Below are 19,604 nucleotides of genomic sequence, written 5' to 3'. Positions count from 1 at the left end.
CAAATTTCAAAGTGAGAGAGGGAGATCAAATTTCTCAAAGATTTGTTTGATTCTACCCGTATACAAGACTCGTTTAATTTATATAAATTTATTAATTTTATATATTTAAAAATCATAAAAATTTTAAATATTTTTTTAATTATAAATATTATATAGTTAAAAATTTAATAACAAAGTAAAGTAAAATATTGCTTATATTTCATTATAAAGATTAAAAATATTTTATATTTAAATATTTAAATAAATAATAAAAATTTTAAATTTAAATTTAAATTTTTATATATTATAAACATATTATAACTAATAAATAAATACTAAATTAATGAAGAATTTAAAAAATTAAAACCTAGAAAGTTAAAACAACTAAAAAATATTTTTAAATAATACTTTTATAACTTTATAATTTTTATAAACTTAAATGAGTTATACTCAATTGTTAAATTATTCATATTAATTTATACAAAATATAACTTAACTCATTTATTAAACAGATTATATTAGGTTATCATATCATAAATACTTATGTCCGCTAGGTCTTACCAACAAAACTATTAAATAGATTATATTCAAATCGAGCAAATTTTTACTATTTCTTATCTTATCATAATACTAACATGATATGATATGATCGATTGTAACATTTATAGATTTACTTTCAATTTTGTTGATTAACCAATGGTGTTCAAACTTCTAATGCTTTTCCATATCACATGTCATAAAACGGACTAAAATTTAAAGTAAATAAACAAATTATTTATCTAGTATTTTTAAGATATTTGATTTTAAATATGAATAAAATAATATTTTATTCATTTTACTATTTATTTCATATATGTATTCCTTTTATAAGGTAGGTTTGATGAGTTATTTCCTTCTTTTATTTGATTTTACTCCTTTCAAATTTTCAATTTTTTTTTTTTAAAAAGAAAATTGGAAAATATAATATTGTAGGAAGTAAAAATAGGAAAATATAATCCACACATGTTTTCAATGATAATTTTTGTTTTTATTTGAAAATAGAAAAGGAAGAGGTTTATATTTAAGAATGTTATATAATACTCTAAGGCGGAGGATAAGCCGAAACAACGGGAGTTAATCAGGGTGCTGGCTTTGTTTAGAATAAATTTGAAATTAAAGAGGGAGGTGAGAGAAAATATAGCACTTTGGATTGCTGTCAGGAGATGAAGGTTTTAGACTTTTAGTTGCAAAGCCCTAAACCCTGACAGAACCCCGCAAAAGCACACTCTTGCAATCTGCTCCATCCCCACTTCATCTACAGAGATTGAAGAGAGAGCAATGGATTTAGTAAGACTACCCCTCAACTTCCACCATTTTCCTCTCAAAACTCTACTCCCATCTGCTTTCCCGTCATCCTCTTTACCTCCCCATATGGGCGCTAAAAGGCAGCAAATGAGACTCCGCTGTGAGTTCGAAGTCAAAGTGAATGGCGCTCTCTCCTCCGACCCCGACCCCCGATTCCTCGACCGGGTAATTCTCTGCTAATCCTATGCTTTTGCCTGATATTCAACTGCCCAAACTTCTTCTGACTTTTCAATTTTCATGGAATCAATTGATTTGGTTGTTTTTTTTTTTTATCAGCTAACTATTATTCAGCGGCAAAGGCTTTTTTTTTTTTTTTTTTTCTTTTGGAAATTTCAAACTTTGGTCAGAAATTTTCTGATTTAATTGTTTTGTCATCAGAAACTATTATTCAGCTGAGAAACTTGTTTGGAAATTTCAATTATCGCTGAAATATGCTGGTTGTATGTTATTTTTTTTTTATCAGCAAAAGGCGCTGGAAGCTGCAATGAATGATATCAATAGCTCATTTGGGAAAGGCAGTGTTACGAGATTGGGGAGTGCTGGTGGAGCTCTCGTGTACGTTGCTTTTGATCTATTTCGATTTTTTTTTTAAGCTTCCGGTTAATCAGTCATATGGAAGTACAAAACAAAGGATTTTTTATTTTGTTTTTGCATTCAAGTTGTGGATACGGCTTGCATTTGACTGAGCAATAGGCTTTAATTTGTAAGATTTTGTGGAATTTGCAGTGAAACTTTTCCCAGTGGCTGTTTGACTTTGGACTTCGCTCTAGGTGGTGGCCTTCCCAAAGGGAGAATTGTGGAGGTACTATTATTTTCCATATTTGCTCTTGCATTTCCATCTAAAGCCTTGATTGGGAGAGGGTTTAGAAGAGATAGAAGTAATTGCTACTGGTTGTGATTGAATTTTACAATTAGGAATGGTATTTTAAAAATGTTTTTATTAAAGATAAAGATGAATATGATATTTTTAAAATTTTAATTAAATAAAATCCACTACTATCATCACTGTTAAGTAAAAGCATGGATTTTCCCGTCTCTTCAAAACATGGATAAATGGCATTGGGAAATGTAGGTGTTGTGGTTTTAAAGTTCTATCTATAAACACTCCTAAAAGTTGCATGTGGACTTTAAACACTGCTTTTAGCGTTTGAGAAGTTCTCCTAAACAGGGCTTTAAGTTCCTTTTGTGATTGCTTTTATAATTTATCATTAAAATATGCTTTAGTTTCATGTTGGAAAACCTGACTTACTGGTTTTATTTGAATATCCTTCTCACTAGCAGAGTAGAATCTATTGCACCCAAGACACCCCAGCTAAGAGTGCAAGAGGATTAAGAGCCCCCCTTGTATGGATTTTCCTTGAGGATTCAAGTAGACAACCCCATATCTAGGAAAATCAAATTGAGATGGATTTTATTGATAAAATCTGAAAACAGAAAAGAGTGAGTTATCCCATGCAGTAGAATCCATTACATAGGAGACTCCTTCACTAAGAGCAAGGATGGAAATATTGGGAAATTTTGTTGAAAAATTGGAGAAATCTTGGATATCAGTGGCCAGCGATATAAAAGAGGGGGTTAAAAAATAAGTTGGTAAATAATCGGATGGTATCGGGAGAAATAGGTGATTTTATTTGCAATATGTCACACAGTTTGCTTAACAGTTTATTGCCAGATGTTGGCAGTTTTTGCCCATTTCAGTGGCAATCAAAATCATTCTTTTAAATTGTAGTGGACATGTTGGTGGGCCACAGTTGCATGTTCAAATCAATAATCACTGCCAAGAGGGATAACTTAAGCTAGTTGAACATTGGGTCACCCCTGCCAGGCTCCTTCCTTTGAAGCCCTCCAAATAGTCTCCTTCTCCTAAAGCTCTCCAGCTCTGATCTCTTTATCAAAGAATAAAGGGAAAAAACAGAAGAAATGTGAAGCGAGAAAGTGAAGAAATGTAGGGAGAGGGGAAATGAAACAAAGCTGGTTTATGTTGGAGTGATTCAATCAAAGTACCCTCTCTGTATCCAATGGCCTGTTTTTCATTGTACATGCATCCAACAGCTTGTGAAGATGGTTAGCCCAAGATAATTTTTGGACAAACTAATTTAGGTTTAATTTAAATAGTAATTAGTTTATAATTTACATAGGTTTTGAAATTTGACATTATTCATGTAATTTTGTTGAAACTTGAAAATATCAACTACAAAAAATATGTAATTTTGTTTCTACAAGATTATATATTATGTAATTTTTTTAAATATTTTGATTTTGCATATTTTCTATAAATATTAATTTTTAATTTTAAAATGTTGTAACTTTGTTGGAGTTAACAGGGGAAATATATATATATATATATATATATATATATATATATAGATATATCAAGATTATTATTTATTTGTTGATGATTTGATTTTGTGTAGTTGATTATCTATTTGGAGTTTGCTTTTTACCAAGAATAGTGTCAAATTGGGTTTATTATTGTGCACATTATTTGCAATGAAAAACAAATCAAAAAGAATTTTGTGAAAAAGAACAAATGGAGCACTAGCCAGCCTAGGGCTGATGGTGCTCCAATGATGAAGTTACTTTGTTGCTAGAATAGGATGAGAGAAAGAAAGACTGTATTAGTTGTGTACCTCCTTTATCAATGATTTATGGCTGGGGCCATTGCTCTAGAGTACGATCCAGCCTTTTTTTTTTTTTTTGATAAGCAAGCACATGTATTAAAGAAGGCTAAAAAGCCGCAAAGCATACAGGGAGTATACGAGGCGACTATGGCCTCCCATCCAAAAAACAAAACAACCCAACCCCTAATTGGAGGCTAACCACTCCAAGAATCCTATTAGGGAATTCGACTCCATACCAATGTACACTTTAGCCCAACCCCAAATATTGTACACAAACGAAGTTTTTAACTTTTGAATTGCTAACACCCCCCCCCTAAAAGCTAGCCTATTCCTCTCCTTCCAGATTGTCCAAAAAATGTACAGCGGAATGAACTTCCACAATTTTTTCCTTTTTTTCCCCACAAAAGAGCCCTTCCAGCTACATAGAACCTCCTTTATAGATTCTGGAAAGACCTACTGAACACCACACAACACAAGAATGATATCCCACAACCCTTTTACCACTATACAATGAATTAAAATATGATTGATCGTTTCCTCTTCACACCCACACAAGAAGCATCGGTTAGGGAGTTGCCACCCTCTTCTCTGCAGCCTATCCAGAGTGAGGACCTTCCCCCAAGCAGCTTCCCAAGCAAAAAAAACAATTTTGGTTGGAACTCTGTCCACCCAAACATTGCTATGAGGGAACTCAGCGCCTTCAGGATTTGCCAACACATTGTACGCTTTCTTGACTTTAAACAGCCCGTCATCTCCTTCCTTCCAAATCACCAAGTCTTCCTCCAAAGTTACTCTATACTCCCTCAACTCAACTAACAAATTGCCCACCATATCCAACTCCCAGTCATTAAAGGCCCTTAAAAACCTTAAATTCCACCCTCCTTGACCCATATTCTGATCCCATGTTTCCTCCACTGTGACATTCCTTTGGGCAGCCATGGAAAAGAGGTCCGGGAAGCTTTGGGACAACACATTATTCCCGCACCAAGGATCTGTCCAAAACCTGATTTTATTGCCTTTTCCTACCTTGAACACCATATTTTCCCAACACCAAGCAGACTTCTTCAAAATCTCCTTCCAAACTCCTACTCCATACACCCCATTTGCCTTCCTTGTCCTCCACCCAAAGTCCTCTTGCCCATACTTTGCCTCAAGCACTTTTTTCCAAAGATCCTCCTTAGCTCGCGCAAACCTCCAAATTCATTTGCCTAGAAGAGCTTTGTTCAAACAAACAAGCTTCCTTAATCCCAACCCTCCCTTTTCTTTATCTGCGCACACCACCTTCCACTTGACTAAGTGTGCTTTGTTCCCCCCATTGGCTCCTCCCCACAAAAAATCTCTTTGAAGCTTTTCAAGTCTCCTTGCCACTGATTTTGGCATACGGAACAACAACATTTGATACAAGGGAATGCTGGCCAGCGTACTCTTTATAAGAGTGATTCTCCCTCCTTTGGACATATATTGGCGTTTCCAAAGGGCAAGCCTCCTCCTCACCTTCTCCTCCACCCCATCCCACGCGGAAGTGACCCTATTAGACGCCCCTAGAGGCAGCCCCAAATAAACAGTAGGCAGCTGTCCCACCCTACACCCTATTTCAGCAGCCATCTCATTCACCCCTTCCACCTCCCCTACCAGAATGACCTCACTTTTGTCCAGATTAATCTTTAACCCTGAGGCTGCTTCAAACCAAAAGAGAATCCAGCTCAAATACGTCAAAAACTCTTTCTTTGCCTCACAAAAAACTATTGTATCATCCGCAAAAAGTAAGTGAGATATATTGACAGCCTGCCCTCTTCCTCTCCAGATACTACAACCAAAAATAAAGCCCCCTTCAACGGCCCTCGTGATAAGCACACTTAGCACTTCCATTCCCATGAAAAACAAGTAGGGGGAAAGAGGGTCCCCTTGTCGTAACCCTTTCGAACTTGAAAAAAACCCAGTTGGCACACCGTTCACCAGCACTGAGAACTTGGCAGTGAAGATACAACTCCACATCCATCCCATCCATTTTGGCCCAAATCCCATCTTTTGCATAACCTTTAACAAAAATTGCCAATTGATGCTATCATACGCCTTCTCAATATCCGATTTACAGATTAGGCTTTTCTCTCCCCTTTTTTGCCAAGAATCTATTACCTCATTTGCAATTAGGGAGGCGTCAAGAATCTGTCTCCCCTTAATAAAAGCATCTTGATCAGAAGAAACCACCTTTCCTATGACTTTTTTAAGCCTGTTGGCCAGCACCTTAGCCAACAATTTATACAATCCCCCTAGCAAACTGATAGGCCTATAGTCTCCCAAGTCCTCCACCCCCCCTTTCTTCGGCAACAAGACTAGAAAAGTATGATTTAGGCTCTTAATGAAGGAATTCTGATCATGGAACTCCTTGAACATATCCAAGATATCCTCCTTAACAATCTCCCAATAGCTTTGCCAAAAGGCCACCGTGAATCCGTCCGGACCCGGGGCTTTGTCCCCATTCATCCCCATTAAGGCTGCATAAATCTCTACCTCAGAAAATGGAAGCTCAAGGGCTTCCGCTTCTAATTGACTGATTTGCTTCAGCAAAAGACCCCCTATATCCGCCTTCCAACCCGAACTTTCAAAGAGAAGCTGTTGGTATGCATTTACAATCCCTTCCCTCACTTCTTGTTCCTCTGTAATCCTCACCCCATTTATCTTAATTTTATCCAGGGCATTGACTCTCCTATGGGCATTGGCCATACGGTGGAAAAACCCCGTGTTCCTATCCCCTTCCATTAGCCATAATTCCCTTGATAGCTGTCTCCAGTGCACTTCTTCCAGCGACACCCACTTTGCATAATCCTCCTTGGCTTCCTTTTTATGGCTTAATTCCTCCTCTGTTAAGCTTCTCTCTTCTTCCACTAAATCCCAACGCTCCACCTGTTGAAGAGCTTCAGCTTTATTTCTCTCCAATCTTTCGAACACCTCCTTGTTCCAAATTTTTAAATTTTGTTTCAATCCCTTCATTTTAATAGCTAGGGCTACCTCTAACCACTATCCCTTGCCACCACCCCCCTATTAGGTCTTTGAACCCCTCAGCTTTGAGCCACATATTTTCAAATTTGAAAGGGGAAGGACCTCTTCTTAGCCCTCCCCCCTCAAGCAAAACCGGGAAGTGATCCGAGGTTGGGCGGGACAGTCTTCTTTGATAAACCCTACTGTATTGGTCGAGCCAACTGGGAGTCGCTAGGAACCTATCCAACCTGGCCCATGATTGATTGTTGAGCCCCCCACTCCAAGTAAAAGATCCCCCTTGCAATGGGAAATCAACTAGCCCTAAGTCATCTATGATCTGGGCAAATCTCCTCATAGCTGAGGTAATCGTCCCATTTCTACTTCTTTTAAAATGGTACAGGATTGTATTGAAGTCGCCTCCTAAACACCAAGGCTCCTCCCACAATCCTCTAATTGCCCCAAACTCCTCCCATAAGCACTCCCTTTCTTCTCTGGAGAAAGGTCCATAAACCCCCGTAAACACCCAGATCCCTCCATCTCCTACATTTCTGAATCTACAGGAGATGGAAAATTGGCCCTCTTCCCAACCCAAAATCTTCGGCGATCTTTTGTCCTAGCAAATCAAGACATCCCCTGCCGTCCCCATAGCATTCAACACCCTCCAGTCTAGGAATCTCCCCAGACCTAAGCTCCTCACCACCCCTTCAGTCATAACTTGCATCTTTGTCTCTTGAATATAGAACAAATCCACTTTTTGTTTTCTGATAACGGACTTAATTACTTTCCTTTTGGACCTATCATTCACTCCCCTCACATTCCAACTCAAAATTCTTAAATTCATTGGACAACTGCACTCTGGTTCCCTCTACCCTAGGTAGGGCTCTTCTTCTTGGTGTCCCCCTCATAATTAACAGAGCACTCCAGCCTCTTTAGCTCCCTCTCAAATCTTGAATTCTCCAACAGACCTTTACCAAATATCTTCTCCTTCATTTTCCTGATTTTGCCCAAGAAACTCAAAATTTCCTTCTCCAATCCTTCAGTTTAAAAACCCAGAAAATGGCTGAACTTAACCAGACTATTCTCCTCCCAATTAAGCTGTTCTTCCTTCCTACCCTCTTGGAATTCAGTCTGGCCTAAAGTCCACCCCAAATTTCTTTCCAAGGGATCGACACTGTTGACCTCTATCGAGTCCCAACAGCCATCCCCTCTCCCGACGTGCTCTTCTGCAGTTGGTCTTCGTGACCCACTTCCATTCTGAAGTCCCTCCCTTCGCGCCCCAGAATAGTCATAAAACTCCCTCTCTGGAGTCCGACCAAAACAAAAGAAGTTAGAAGAGGATGACCCTTGTGCCCTCAAACCCCCCAAATTCAAGACTAAACCATACCTCGCGGCTTCTTCCTCTAGCATCCTATCTGCCATTGGGTGGCCTTCTCCCAATTTCTTCTTCTCTGAATCTGACGAACTCTATCTCCAGGTTGCCAACCTTACTATGGCCGGTGGAAGCAGGGGGGCAGGCTTTTAAAAGAAGCTCACTGTCAATGAGATGGGCCTGGGACGGAATGGCCTTCCCCTTATGAAGAGAGACCAGTCCAGAGCCTACAACCCGCCCCGAGCTTCTGGGCTGCGATGGCCCAAGCAAAACACCCTTTGAGGCTTCACTCTCTAATGGTAGAGAAAGCCCATCAGCCCAATTCAACACCAGGCCTGGAACCACAGGCCCAGTCTTCGAGCCGGGCCCCTGCAATAGGCCCACTTGCGCCTGGGAGCCCATCGCATCGGAGCCCACGTCCTGCGTCAGCCGTCCAGTCCCATCCACTGACTGACGCTGCGCCTCGAACCCCGCACACGCCATCTCTTTCACTCGCGACCCGGCGCGTGCCCCTGCATCGCCTCTGACCTCTCTTGGACGACTCCATAGACCGCGCTTCTTCCCCTCTTCCTGCCTTAGCGACGGCACCACCTCCCACCATAGGGTTAGGATATAGGTCACCTCTTCAACCCCTATCTCCAGCGAACCAAGGAGATTCTCACTGTCCGATCTTACCAATATCCTAGCCCACTGCAAATCCTCCATGCTCTTCGTCTGTGGGTCAACGTCTAAGAACCCACCGCATGCATCTCCCAGCCTTCTCAACACAGAGGGGACCCATAGCGAGATTGGGAGACCCAATATCCTCACCCAAACTTCCTTTCGCCTTCTTCCAAACAACCCGATCTTGGATTCCATCGTGACAAGTCCAACTGAACTCCTCCCACCACCTTATTACCAGAAAGGAGAACCCGCCTTGCTTCTTCCACAAACTCTAACTCCAATAATGCTCGTCCTTTTCCCAAACTTGCCACCCCCATCTTGCCTTTCAATCTCCAGGACTTTGCCATTTCCCAACCCAAGCTTTCCAAATCTTCCCCTTTTGCATTGCTAGGGATCCAGCTTCCAATCAGGCAATGCTCCAGTCTGCTAAGGTTTCTATTTAATTCCTCCTGTTCCACCTCCACTCGAAGGGTATTAGACCCCTTATTCCACAATCCCTTCATCGTATCCGCAAATGATCTTGCCAATACCCTCACGTCTTCTTGTTGTTCCTTTTTGTCAAAACTGTTATCCATCTTACGAAGAGCCTCCACCATCGCCATCCAGCCCTCCTTATCCCCTCTGCCCTTTGGGATACATATGCTGTATCTCTTCATCTCCGAATCGACGACCCCTAATCGCAAGAAACAACCCGCCCTGTTAGCGTCACGCACCAGGGAGAAGCTTCTCCCCATCTCCTTCCAGCCCTTTTCCCATCTTTCTTCCTTCACATCCTCGATGCATTGATGCAGACCTTCCAGGAATAGCCCTACACTAGTCAACCCCATTCGAACCCAAGACGACACCCCTTTCTTACTTTCCATTATGATTATTAGGGTTTTTCCTCCCCTCTCCACCATTTCCAACTCAAAGGTCTTCGACTCCACCCCAAAGCTGCTCGTCTTCCTTTTCCTCCGGTTCTCCGTGCGACTAGCACTCTCACCGCTGGCAGTCTCTCTCACTCTCTCGCTCTTTCTCATCTCGCTACGATCCAACTTTTTTTTCGATGGTTAAATGTTTGGCTTTTGCTTTGAGTTGCTTGCTTTATTTGAGTTATTGTACAGTGGATTTGTTTTTACCATGTGATGGACAACCAATTTTCCTAAAAGTTTAAATATTAGGATTTGGGCCCACAATTTATATCATCCTCTCCAACATTCTCCCTCAAGTGTGGTTCCATACCTGCATATGGAGGGGCACACATGGCTGTAGGCACATAAACCATGAACAGTGAGGTTGAACACGTGACCTTTTACCAAATAAGGCTTTAATATAATTATGTTGGATAACCAATTTTCCTAAAAACATAAGCTGTTAAGATTTTGGGCTTACAAGGTATATCATATTCTCCAACACCTATTTGGCGGCAATCTTCCCTTGTTGTAATGATTGTTGGTGAATTTCAAGCTTTTGATTACTTGCATTAAAGTTTAATAATAAAATTGAGTTATCTCATCGTGTTTTTTTTTCCCCACTTTTTGAGATTGTAAGTTTGATAAGTTTATATTGGTTGAAAAACCAATTCATCTCTTCTTTTCTTAGTGTCATGAGAAATTAGAGTATGGGGGTGGCATTTCCAAAATGTGGTTCTAGAGTAAACTTTAAAATAGGATTGTTTTGAAACAAAACTGAAGTTCAAAAATGTTATTGTATATTAATTTTTTTAGAAGAATCACATTCTCATAGATGCAGTTCTCTTTTGAGAAGAAAAAAAAAAGTCGGTATGCACCATGTAAGCTGATATGCCTGAGCTGGTTCAAAACTTAAGAGGATGGATGATTGTATTTAAACTCATCCTCCATGTGCATAATATATCATAGCATCCTACTTCAGTAGGAAACTCAATTTATAATGTATTATGCATCTTTTGGATATTGGATTCATCTTTTCAGCATTTTCCTTGTCCTTGTAGTGCAAATAGGGATAGTATTTTATAATTTTTACTAGGTTTAAACAACATTTTTTTCACAATGACTGATACAGGGATCAAAAGAGCTGATAACATCTGCAATTTTCTTTACAGATATATGGACCAGAAAGTAGTGGAAAGACTACCCTAGCACTCCATGCTATTGCAGAAGTGCAGGTATTACATCTAGGTGGTTTTCTTTGTCTATTATGAACACTGGTTTAGGAGGAAGCAATTTTCATAAATGTTACTCCCTGCTTTGAGACCAACATGCAGCTTTTATATGGTGAATATGCAGAATCTGGGAGGCAATGCCATGCTTGTTGATGCTGAGCATGCTTTTGATCCAGCATACTCAAAAGCATTGGGAGTCGATGTTGAAAATTTAATTGTCTGCCAACCTGATCATGGGGAGATGGCACTGGAGAGTAATATTTCTTTTCCTATCCCATGGTTTCATATGAGAAATGGGATGTGAAATTTTGGAATTTGAATGCGATGATAATGGAATTTATTGTATATGTCCTTGAGTCATATTGGTTAATCAAAACTTGGTTGTTTCAGTTGCAGACCGTATGTGCAGATCTGGTGCTATAGATCTTATTTGTGTTGATTCTGTCTCAGCTCTCACACCACGTGCTGAGATTGAAGTAAGCTATCATGTTGCAATTTTAAAATTTTTAGCTTGTGATATTGTTCATGTCTCATTCTCTCTTGCTTTGTTCTTTCACATAGGGTGAAATTGGGATGCAGCAAATGGGTTTGCAGGCACGTCTTATGAGCCAAGCTTTGCGTAAAATGTCAGGAAATGCTTCCAAAGCTGGATGTACTCTTATTTTCTTGAATCAAATAAGATATAAGGTATTTATGACTTAAGTTATTAGCTGCTCTTTTGAGACAATTGCAATTGTTCTGCTTGAGGGGGCCTCACTAAAGATACCAGATTTTATCACTTTTAAAATCATTTATATATTCTGAATTAATTGCTCTCTCTGTATAAAAGTATATGTATTTCTTATTTTGATTTTCACCTTTCTAATTGAAAAGAATGTTGCTCTTTTGGATTTTTTAAGATTGGTGTGTATTACGGCAATCCTGAAGTCACCAGTGGTGGTATTGCTTTAAAGTTCTTTGCTTCACTGCGCCTGGAGATACGTCCTATAGGAAAAATAAAGTCTGTAAGCACCTTTCCTTCTTGATTGTTTTAGCATTTATATTTTTAGTCTATGAAATTTTGATCCATAAAAATCCATCTTAGTGCATTCTTCTACTTGTTTTAGAGTAAAGGTGATGAAGACATTGGGCTACGAGTTCGTGTGAGAGTGCAAAAGAGTAAGGTATGTTGGTCTAAATTCAGCTAAACAGTATCCAATGGTTCCTTTGGTTCTACTGTGTTCTTTTTTCATTTCAATTGTAGTGTAGGCATTCATATAACATTCATAATTTTTATGACCCCTTTTCCTTGGGAAAAAAAGTATTGTACCTCTTCAATTATATCTTGGACTTGTTTCATGAATGAAAAATAGCATGATTTGTGACCCTTCACCATGAGATGAAAACTTGCAACCCATTATAGAATTAATAGCAATTATTATTGTACAACTTATATGCTTTCTTTTTTATGTTTGTCTTCCATTATATTACATTTGAGAGTCCCACCAAACCTGTGATATGTTAGCCAAGGACTGGTTGGAACAGACTGTACATATCTATCTATCGCTTTCTCCAATCATATTTTGAGCTCTCCTTTTGCCATGATACTTACCTATTCTTAGTGTGGAAAAGATTTAGGGCTGTTAGTTTCTGCTGCTTCACAGATTATGCAAACTTCTTATGATATGTCCTTCAGTAAAAACTTGTGCAACACATACCCTGTTTGATTCATCATCTCTGTGTTTCTTATTGATGTTGCCTGTGTAGGGTGGTCCTTCTCCTGACTGGTTTTATTGCAGGTTTCCAGGCCATACAAGCAAGCTGAATTTGAAATAATATTTGGAGAGGGAGTGAGTAAACTGGTTAGTATTGCAATATAAAAGCCCTTATTTCTTTCCTAAAGGCACAGACTGCACTTTGTTTTGACTTTTATTTGAGTGCAGGGTTGCATTTTGGATTGTGCTGAACTGATGGATGTTGTGGTAAAGAAGGGCTCTTGGTATAGCTATGGGGACAATAGGTATGCCTTTCAGACTCTTATTTTTACCCTTGGAATTAATCTTATTGTGAGTTGCCTTCACATCACTATAACTGGATTATTCTTGCCATTTACATTCTTCTTGTATTTTGAACACCTGTGCAAAATAAGGTTCAATTTGTGACTATTGGGTATAATCATTATGATGATGATTGTAATGACAACAATGAAAGTTCCTTTTCTTGTTTGTTACTCACGTAATTGCTAGTGGATGATGGTGAAATTTAAGTATTCATGGTAATAACTTCCTCCCTCACCCTCCAGACACCCCACACTAAAAAGAAGAAAAGTGTTATTCGATTTTCATCTATATATTTGTTAGTGTCCAATTTCATGCACACTTCATAGGACCTATTAACAGCCCTTAACAGCAAAGCAACAGAGGCCAAGGCATGTTTGGTGGCACCTTGCATCTACATGGCTATGAGACAAAATTTTTGCATGTCTGGTAGGATAAGGGTAATTGGGCAGAGCTTGGACATGCCTTGAGGAGGAAAAGGTGTTGGAGAAGTTTCAAGTACATCTAGCCATGATGAGGTCATGGCTGAACTTGGATGCAGCAATGGAGGGCTAGGCAGTGCTCATTGCCCAAGGTAGCCCAGCAATGCATTTTCCCAAGGGCTTTAAAAATGCTTTAGCCTGAGAAAGCAAACTTTTTTAGGACTTGAAAAGTTACCCCCATGTGCTGCTTGCTCTTTGTGTGCCAATGCTGCCTTAAGTAAGTGTGCATGCCAGCACTGCATATGCATGACTGCAAGACTTCATGTCTCTGCATGTGCCTGTATGCTTGAATGTGATGATGGATGCAACCTCTGGTCATGTGAACTTCAGGGTTGTCTTGAGTGTGGCTTTGCGACTTAAGGCCTCAGTTGCTGCCACCCAAATTTGGCCATGACCTTACCCTGACCAGATGTCCTTGAACCTTCTTCTAAACATTTCTTTTCTTCTCAAGGCATGTCCAGATGCCTTTGAAACTCTGGCAAAACACCCTGTTCTACCAGTATGTTTGTCGTTGAGCCTTATGTCTCTGAACCACTGACCTTGTACCAAATAGGTGTATTGTCTCAGCTCAGACCTTGATGCTGCTTTATGATTATATTCTTGTGTGCTAATGCTGCCCATGCTTAAATCTTTGTGCAAGCATGCAAGGTTGCTTTGCCTTGCCATCCTGTGCCTTAGTTCTCTTTTGCTGTACCTAGTCCATGGCTTAGTGTGTTTGCTCGCTGATACCATGATCCATGGTGCTTGTCATTCAAGATTAGCATTCATCCTTGGAATGTTTCCATGTGTGCTTTTTTACTCTTTTGCAATAGCCTTAGTGTTGCCCATGGTAAACTACCCAATTTAAAGAGCATTGTGATCCACCCTTGAACCGAGAGGAGGTGTCACTGTCACTATCCATGCTTTAGTTGTCATGGTGGAATAGTTAAACGGAATATAAAATAATCTCAGAAAACCTCTGGCTTCAAATTTTTGTTTCCTCATCTCCAAGGTGTGAAAATGCCTTTGCTCACAAAGAAGGAAATTTGTTTAGAAAAGCCAAAAAAATCCCTATGTAAATTGTTAGCTGTGTTTGTGCATGTCCCTTGATAAACCTAACCATCTTTGTGGAATATAGGAGATGGGAACCCTTTTGACTAATTAGCCTGAGGGATGCGAAGGGGGCATCAAGGAGAGAAAACATGGTATTGGCTTAGTAGAATAAGAGAACATATCATTGTCCTTAAAAATGCCACCACCTTCGTTGGAACATGGGAGAGAGGAGTAATTTCATAAAGTAGACTTCAACAAGTAAAAGTGGAGTGCCTTAATTAACAATTTAAATATATTCACATACTATATACACAAACAGATAATACCAAAGAAGGTTTTTGGCAAAGCTATTAAAGCATAATATGTAAATCATATTTGAGTAGGGTTAGAAACTCTTTGACTCAACCTCAGTTACAGGAATCACAAACCTATACTGTGAAGGTGGAGTATGGTGTGTTGGCCTATAACCTCTTCACCATTGTCATTCCTACTGTTTAGTGCTCATACATAAGTCCAGGTTTGGAGTTAATTTATTAAATTTCTTTAGACACAAGTTTGTTGCTTCTAAGTAGCACAATATTTTAAATCTTTTAGTAAACTATCCTGTTAATTTTTAATGATTATATTTTAAGATTTGACCTGTTGTAGATACAAGAGCTTTGGTTGACTGGTAGCATTTCTGAATACTCTTCCTCACCCATAATTATGGGAAATGATGTTCATTTTATTTAGTGGAAGCGTTTTTTAAAATAGTTGTGAAAAATAATTTTTGACAATAGTTTTCAAAAATCGTTCTTTGATATTTTATAGAAGAAAAGTCTGTTTGAGAATCTAAAATGTTTTTAACCTGTTTTTCCATATTTTTAAAACATATTTAAAAATAACTTTTATATGTAGGGCTTTATTTTTAATCATTCTCCATATTTATGTAATTATTTTTTAAAACAATCCTCAAAAAACAAGTGAAAACAACTAAAAATAACTAAAATATGTTTTTTGAAAACATCTTGATCGCCAAACGTATTTTCTTGTTTTGTTGTTTTGGAGAATAAAAAATTGTTTTAAAAAGAAGTGACCAAATAGGGTCTTAATTTTAGTTGAGTGATTTTTTATTTCATGGGAGCAAGTTGAAACTTAAGCCTCATGGTAAATGGTAAAACATCCATGGAGATAAATGGAGCCTATGGAAAAAAATTTCTGCTGGAAAATTTTCCGAGAGCTATTTCCTGTTGAAACAAAGAGAACCTTTGGAATATATATATGTATCTAACTATATATATATATATAAATATATATTATTTTTTAATGCTGTACTCTTGTTGAAATAGGAACTTGTGTCTTATAGTCATGCCATGTTTTTATATTTCAAAAAGGTTGGGACAAGGAAGAGACAGAGCATTACAGTACTTGAGAGAGAACCCTCTTGTTTGCCATGAAATCGAAAAGGTTTGGCTACTTGATACTTTTCTCTATAAATATGGTTGAGCATTATATTTTTGAATCTGAATGAAGCATTTAATCTTTATCTTCAATGAAGCAACAACACCTTGAATTATTACTGCTTAATTGTAGTGAATATAGATTTGCTCCTCTCACTAGAGCTTTAGGCATAGTTCTGAAATTATGTACTATAATGGGAAATTATTTTTATTTAAGATATACACTTAAAATTTTAAGATAAATAGAGGAGAAAATATATGTGAAAAAAAAAATTTAGTAATTAGAAAAATAACTACATACCATGTAATTTTAATGAGGGAGCTAAGCTCCTTTTTGGATTGTGGAAATTAATAGGAAAAAGGTAAAAATGTAGTAAGGAATCCAAAATCTTCTGTTTGTTTTCTTACGGAAAATATGAAAAAAATATATGATGAAAATTATTTAGAAACTTTCACATTTTTAAATTCATTGATAAATGAAGAGACATAAATATTGACTATGTTAGAAAAATTATTATATTTAAACTTAATGTTCTTTTTTCTTTGTTTATTCTTTCCTTCTGTTTTCCCCATCTATTTGCCCCCTTGTACTTTCCCTTGTAGGAGCCTAAGATATATTTTTCGAATATGATAGTTCATTTTACTGCATTGATAAATTGAGTGCAGAAAACACTATAATGCCCAAACTTTCATGTTAACAATATGATAAAGCATCTTGTTGAGCAAGTTCAATATGCTCTTAAATTCTAACATTATACTTTATTATTTTGTTTGATATGTTACAATACATTTTAGTTCCCGAGCGCAACCTCAATACATAAATAATGTTTCCAATTAATACAATTGTGGCCCTTAGCCCAATGGAGCGTTGTAATTGTTAGGCGGGGGCATTAGTTGATCTCGGTTCAAGTCCCCATTTGTATTAAGGGGATTTTTTATTTTTTATTTTTTAAAAAAACATTTTCAGGGTGTGCAGTGACACAACCAATATATAAGTGATGTCTAGATTATGGGACATTTTTGAAATGGTGATCCCCAATGAGATTGTTGATTGGACCTATAAAAAAAAATAAAAATGAGACTGTTGATTGGTAATCATGAAAATATTTAGATATATCTATATGACTACAACAGCGAATGTGATCGGTAGTGCCCCATCACAAGTCACAAGAAAATTTGAGAACTAAAATACATAATCAGAAGCTTATGACAAAACCCACAAATAAAGAAGACATTGGAACTATTTTAGACTCTAAAAACCAGAAAATATGTCAACTTGGACACTACTAAAACATTTATGTTCTGAATCCGGGTTTAGAAATGGTAGGACTTGCATTTTCCCATTTTGCATGCCATTTTGTTTTGGTTTGGCCATTGGGGAGAGGCTTGAGGCAGTATTGATTTGCATGTACAGATAGTTCGACCCATGATGGCTGAGGGAATTGGACAATTAGGCACTCCACATGTGAGGCTCTCGCCGACATCGCCTGAAGATGAAGATATTCTTGAGGAGATCAGGTAACATGGAGCTAAGACTGGGATGATCCAATTTTTCTTAAACGCAAAGGGCTACATGGGAAATTCAGTTACTCCTAAATTGGGGGTTATGGAGGTTTGATGTGTTGACACACCCTCCATCAATGGAAGTTCTTTTCTTCCTTTTATTTTTTTGGCTTTGTTAGTGATGCAGGTGGGAAATTCAAATTGTATTTTGGTAGACAGAAAAAGTATATACCAAATTGTATTGGTTGACCTCATTCCTAAAATTTTTCCAAGTTTTTGTTTCAAATTTGGTGTGGTATACTTTTTAGGGAGATCCATTGGAAGGAAAGTAGAGGCTTTTTTAGCCACTCCATCCAACTGAGAAAAGGGAATTGAGACTCGTGTTGAAAGGGGTTGTTGCTCATTCGGGTCTCTCTCCAAAGCTATATAAATTTTTACTTTCAAAATATGTTCTTGCAAGCTCTTGGGAAAAGTATTTGGTGCCTCTCTGTTAGGTTCCAGGTGCTTAAGTATGAAGGAGAGAATGTTGTGAAAAATATGAAAAAAAAAGAAAAAGAAAATTAATTAAAAATTTATGTAATTTTAAATTATTTAACTTTTATATAAAAGAATTAAATTATACACAATGAGTTTGAAGAAGTGTAGAGAAATAACTTGTTAATTTTGATTTTATTTATTTTTTATTTTTCCTTTTCTTCTAATTTTTCTCCATTTTCCTTTTACTATGATCGGTATGAATTATAATAATAGTTATTGATGTTGTTTGAGTAGATAAGAGTGTGTTTGATAGTTTCTTTTTGAATTATTTTTAATAGAACGTTCTCTCTAAAAGCTTATTTAGAGAATCACCATCAAGTGATTTTACACTATAAGTGATTTTTTAATACATAAGCGATTTTTTAGATTTTTTCAAGTTTTATCTTTTAATTTTATTAAATACTTAATTTTTTTTTTTCAAAAATATTTTAGACTAAAAACGTTTCGGAAAATCATTGTTAAACAAATTTTAAATATGAAATAGGTTGTAGTAATATGATTAAATAACCCCTAACTAATTTGTTATATTATTGTAGAAAAATGAAAAAAATAGATATAAATAAAATTTTATGTAAAGATAAATAAAATGAGTTTGAAATAACATATAAAAATAATTTATTAATTTTAATTTTATTTTTATTTTTTTTCTATTTTTTTATTTTGTTATTAATATGGTTGATACAAATTATAATAACAGTTAGTCATGTAGAATGTTAAATAGATTGTAATGATATGATTTAAACAAGTGTTAAGCAATTTGTTATAAGAGTATTTAAATCTTTTGATCTACAATATCTAATTATAGATTTTTTGGTTTTGACCCCAAATAAAACCATGAAGTAGGTTTACTTGGATCAATTAAACTGAACTCATTAGCTCAATTGATCTTATTTTAATTGAACTAATCGAATTGTAAACACCCCTACTATCCATATCTAATTACATGTTTTATAGCACCCTATTCTACCAAACAAATTAATTCAAAATGGATTATTCCTCACTCTTGGTCTAACTTGTAGTAAAGACCTTTCATACCAAATAAATAATAATAATAATAATAATAATAACAAACAAGCCGGATCGTAGATGAAGAAATATAAGGAGGTGAACCCCTTCTCCATCCCAAGAAATGAGATTATCGTCGAGTCGGGTTCTTCTCTTACCTATATCATATAGGATATGTTAAGCCAAATCTTCTTTATTGCTTACTTTAGATTGGGAAAATTATACGCTTTTATGAAACCATGTGTTATGGCTTGAATCCATAGTCAATCCTATTCCGACGGGTCTAGTTGACAATTGAACTTTTTTTTTGGTGCTTTTCGAGAACTTTACACAAGCTTTATTTATTTATATTTATCTTAATATTTTCCTAGAGAAAAACATAGGGGTGCAATTTGGACAGGTTGACCTGACTCAATCCAAACCCCATTCGATATTTGAAAGACTTGGATAATCATTTTCAATACATGGGTTGAGTTTGAGTTAAATTTTTTTA

At 36.9% G+C, this 19,604-nt stretch overlaps 1 protein-coding gene across 1 annotated transcript; it reads left to right on the top strand.

Moving 5' to 3' along the window:
* Positions 1-1,159: 1,159 nt before the first annotated feature.
* On the top strand, positions 1,160-17,855 carry LOC117909649 (DNA repair protein recA homolog 1, chloroplastic). The gene is made up of 13 exons (XM_034823741.1): positions 1,160-1,488; positions 1,787-1,878; positions 2,050-2,125; positions 11,018-11,080; positions 11,202-11,331; positions 11,468-11,553; positions 11,639-11,764; positions 11,977-12,081; positions 12,184-12,240; positions 12,856-12,918; positions 13,000-13,076; positions 16,001-16,073; positions 17,481-17,855. Exons 1-13 carry the CDS (start codon positions 1,297-1,299, stop codon positions 17,586-17,588), a joined length of 1,248 nt encoding a protein of 415 aa, XP_034679632.1. The 5' UTR covers positions 1,160-1,296; the 3' UTR covers positions 17,589-17,855.
* The last annotated feature ends 1,749 nt before the right edge of the window (positions 17,856-19,604 follow it).

The sequence above is a fragment of the Vitis riparia genome, chromosome 19 (genome assembly GCF_004353265.1).
Source record: "Vitis riparia cultivar Riparia Gloire de Montpellier isolate 1030 chromosome 19, EGFV_Vit.rip_1.0, whole genome shotgun sequence".
In the NCBI taxonomy this organism is placed as follows: Eukaryota; Viridiplantae; Streptophyta; class Magnoliopsida; order Vitales; family Vitaceae; genus Vitis; species Vitis riparia.
The sequence above is the reverse complement of the archived record's forward strand: the minus strand, read 5'-3'. Positions and strand labels throughout refer to the sequence as shown.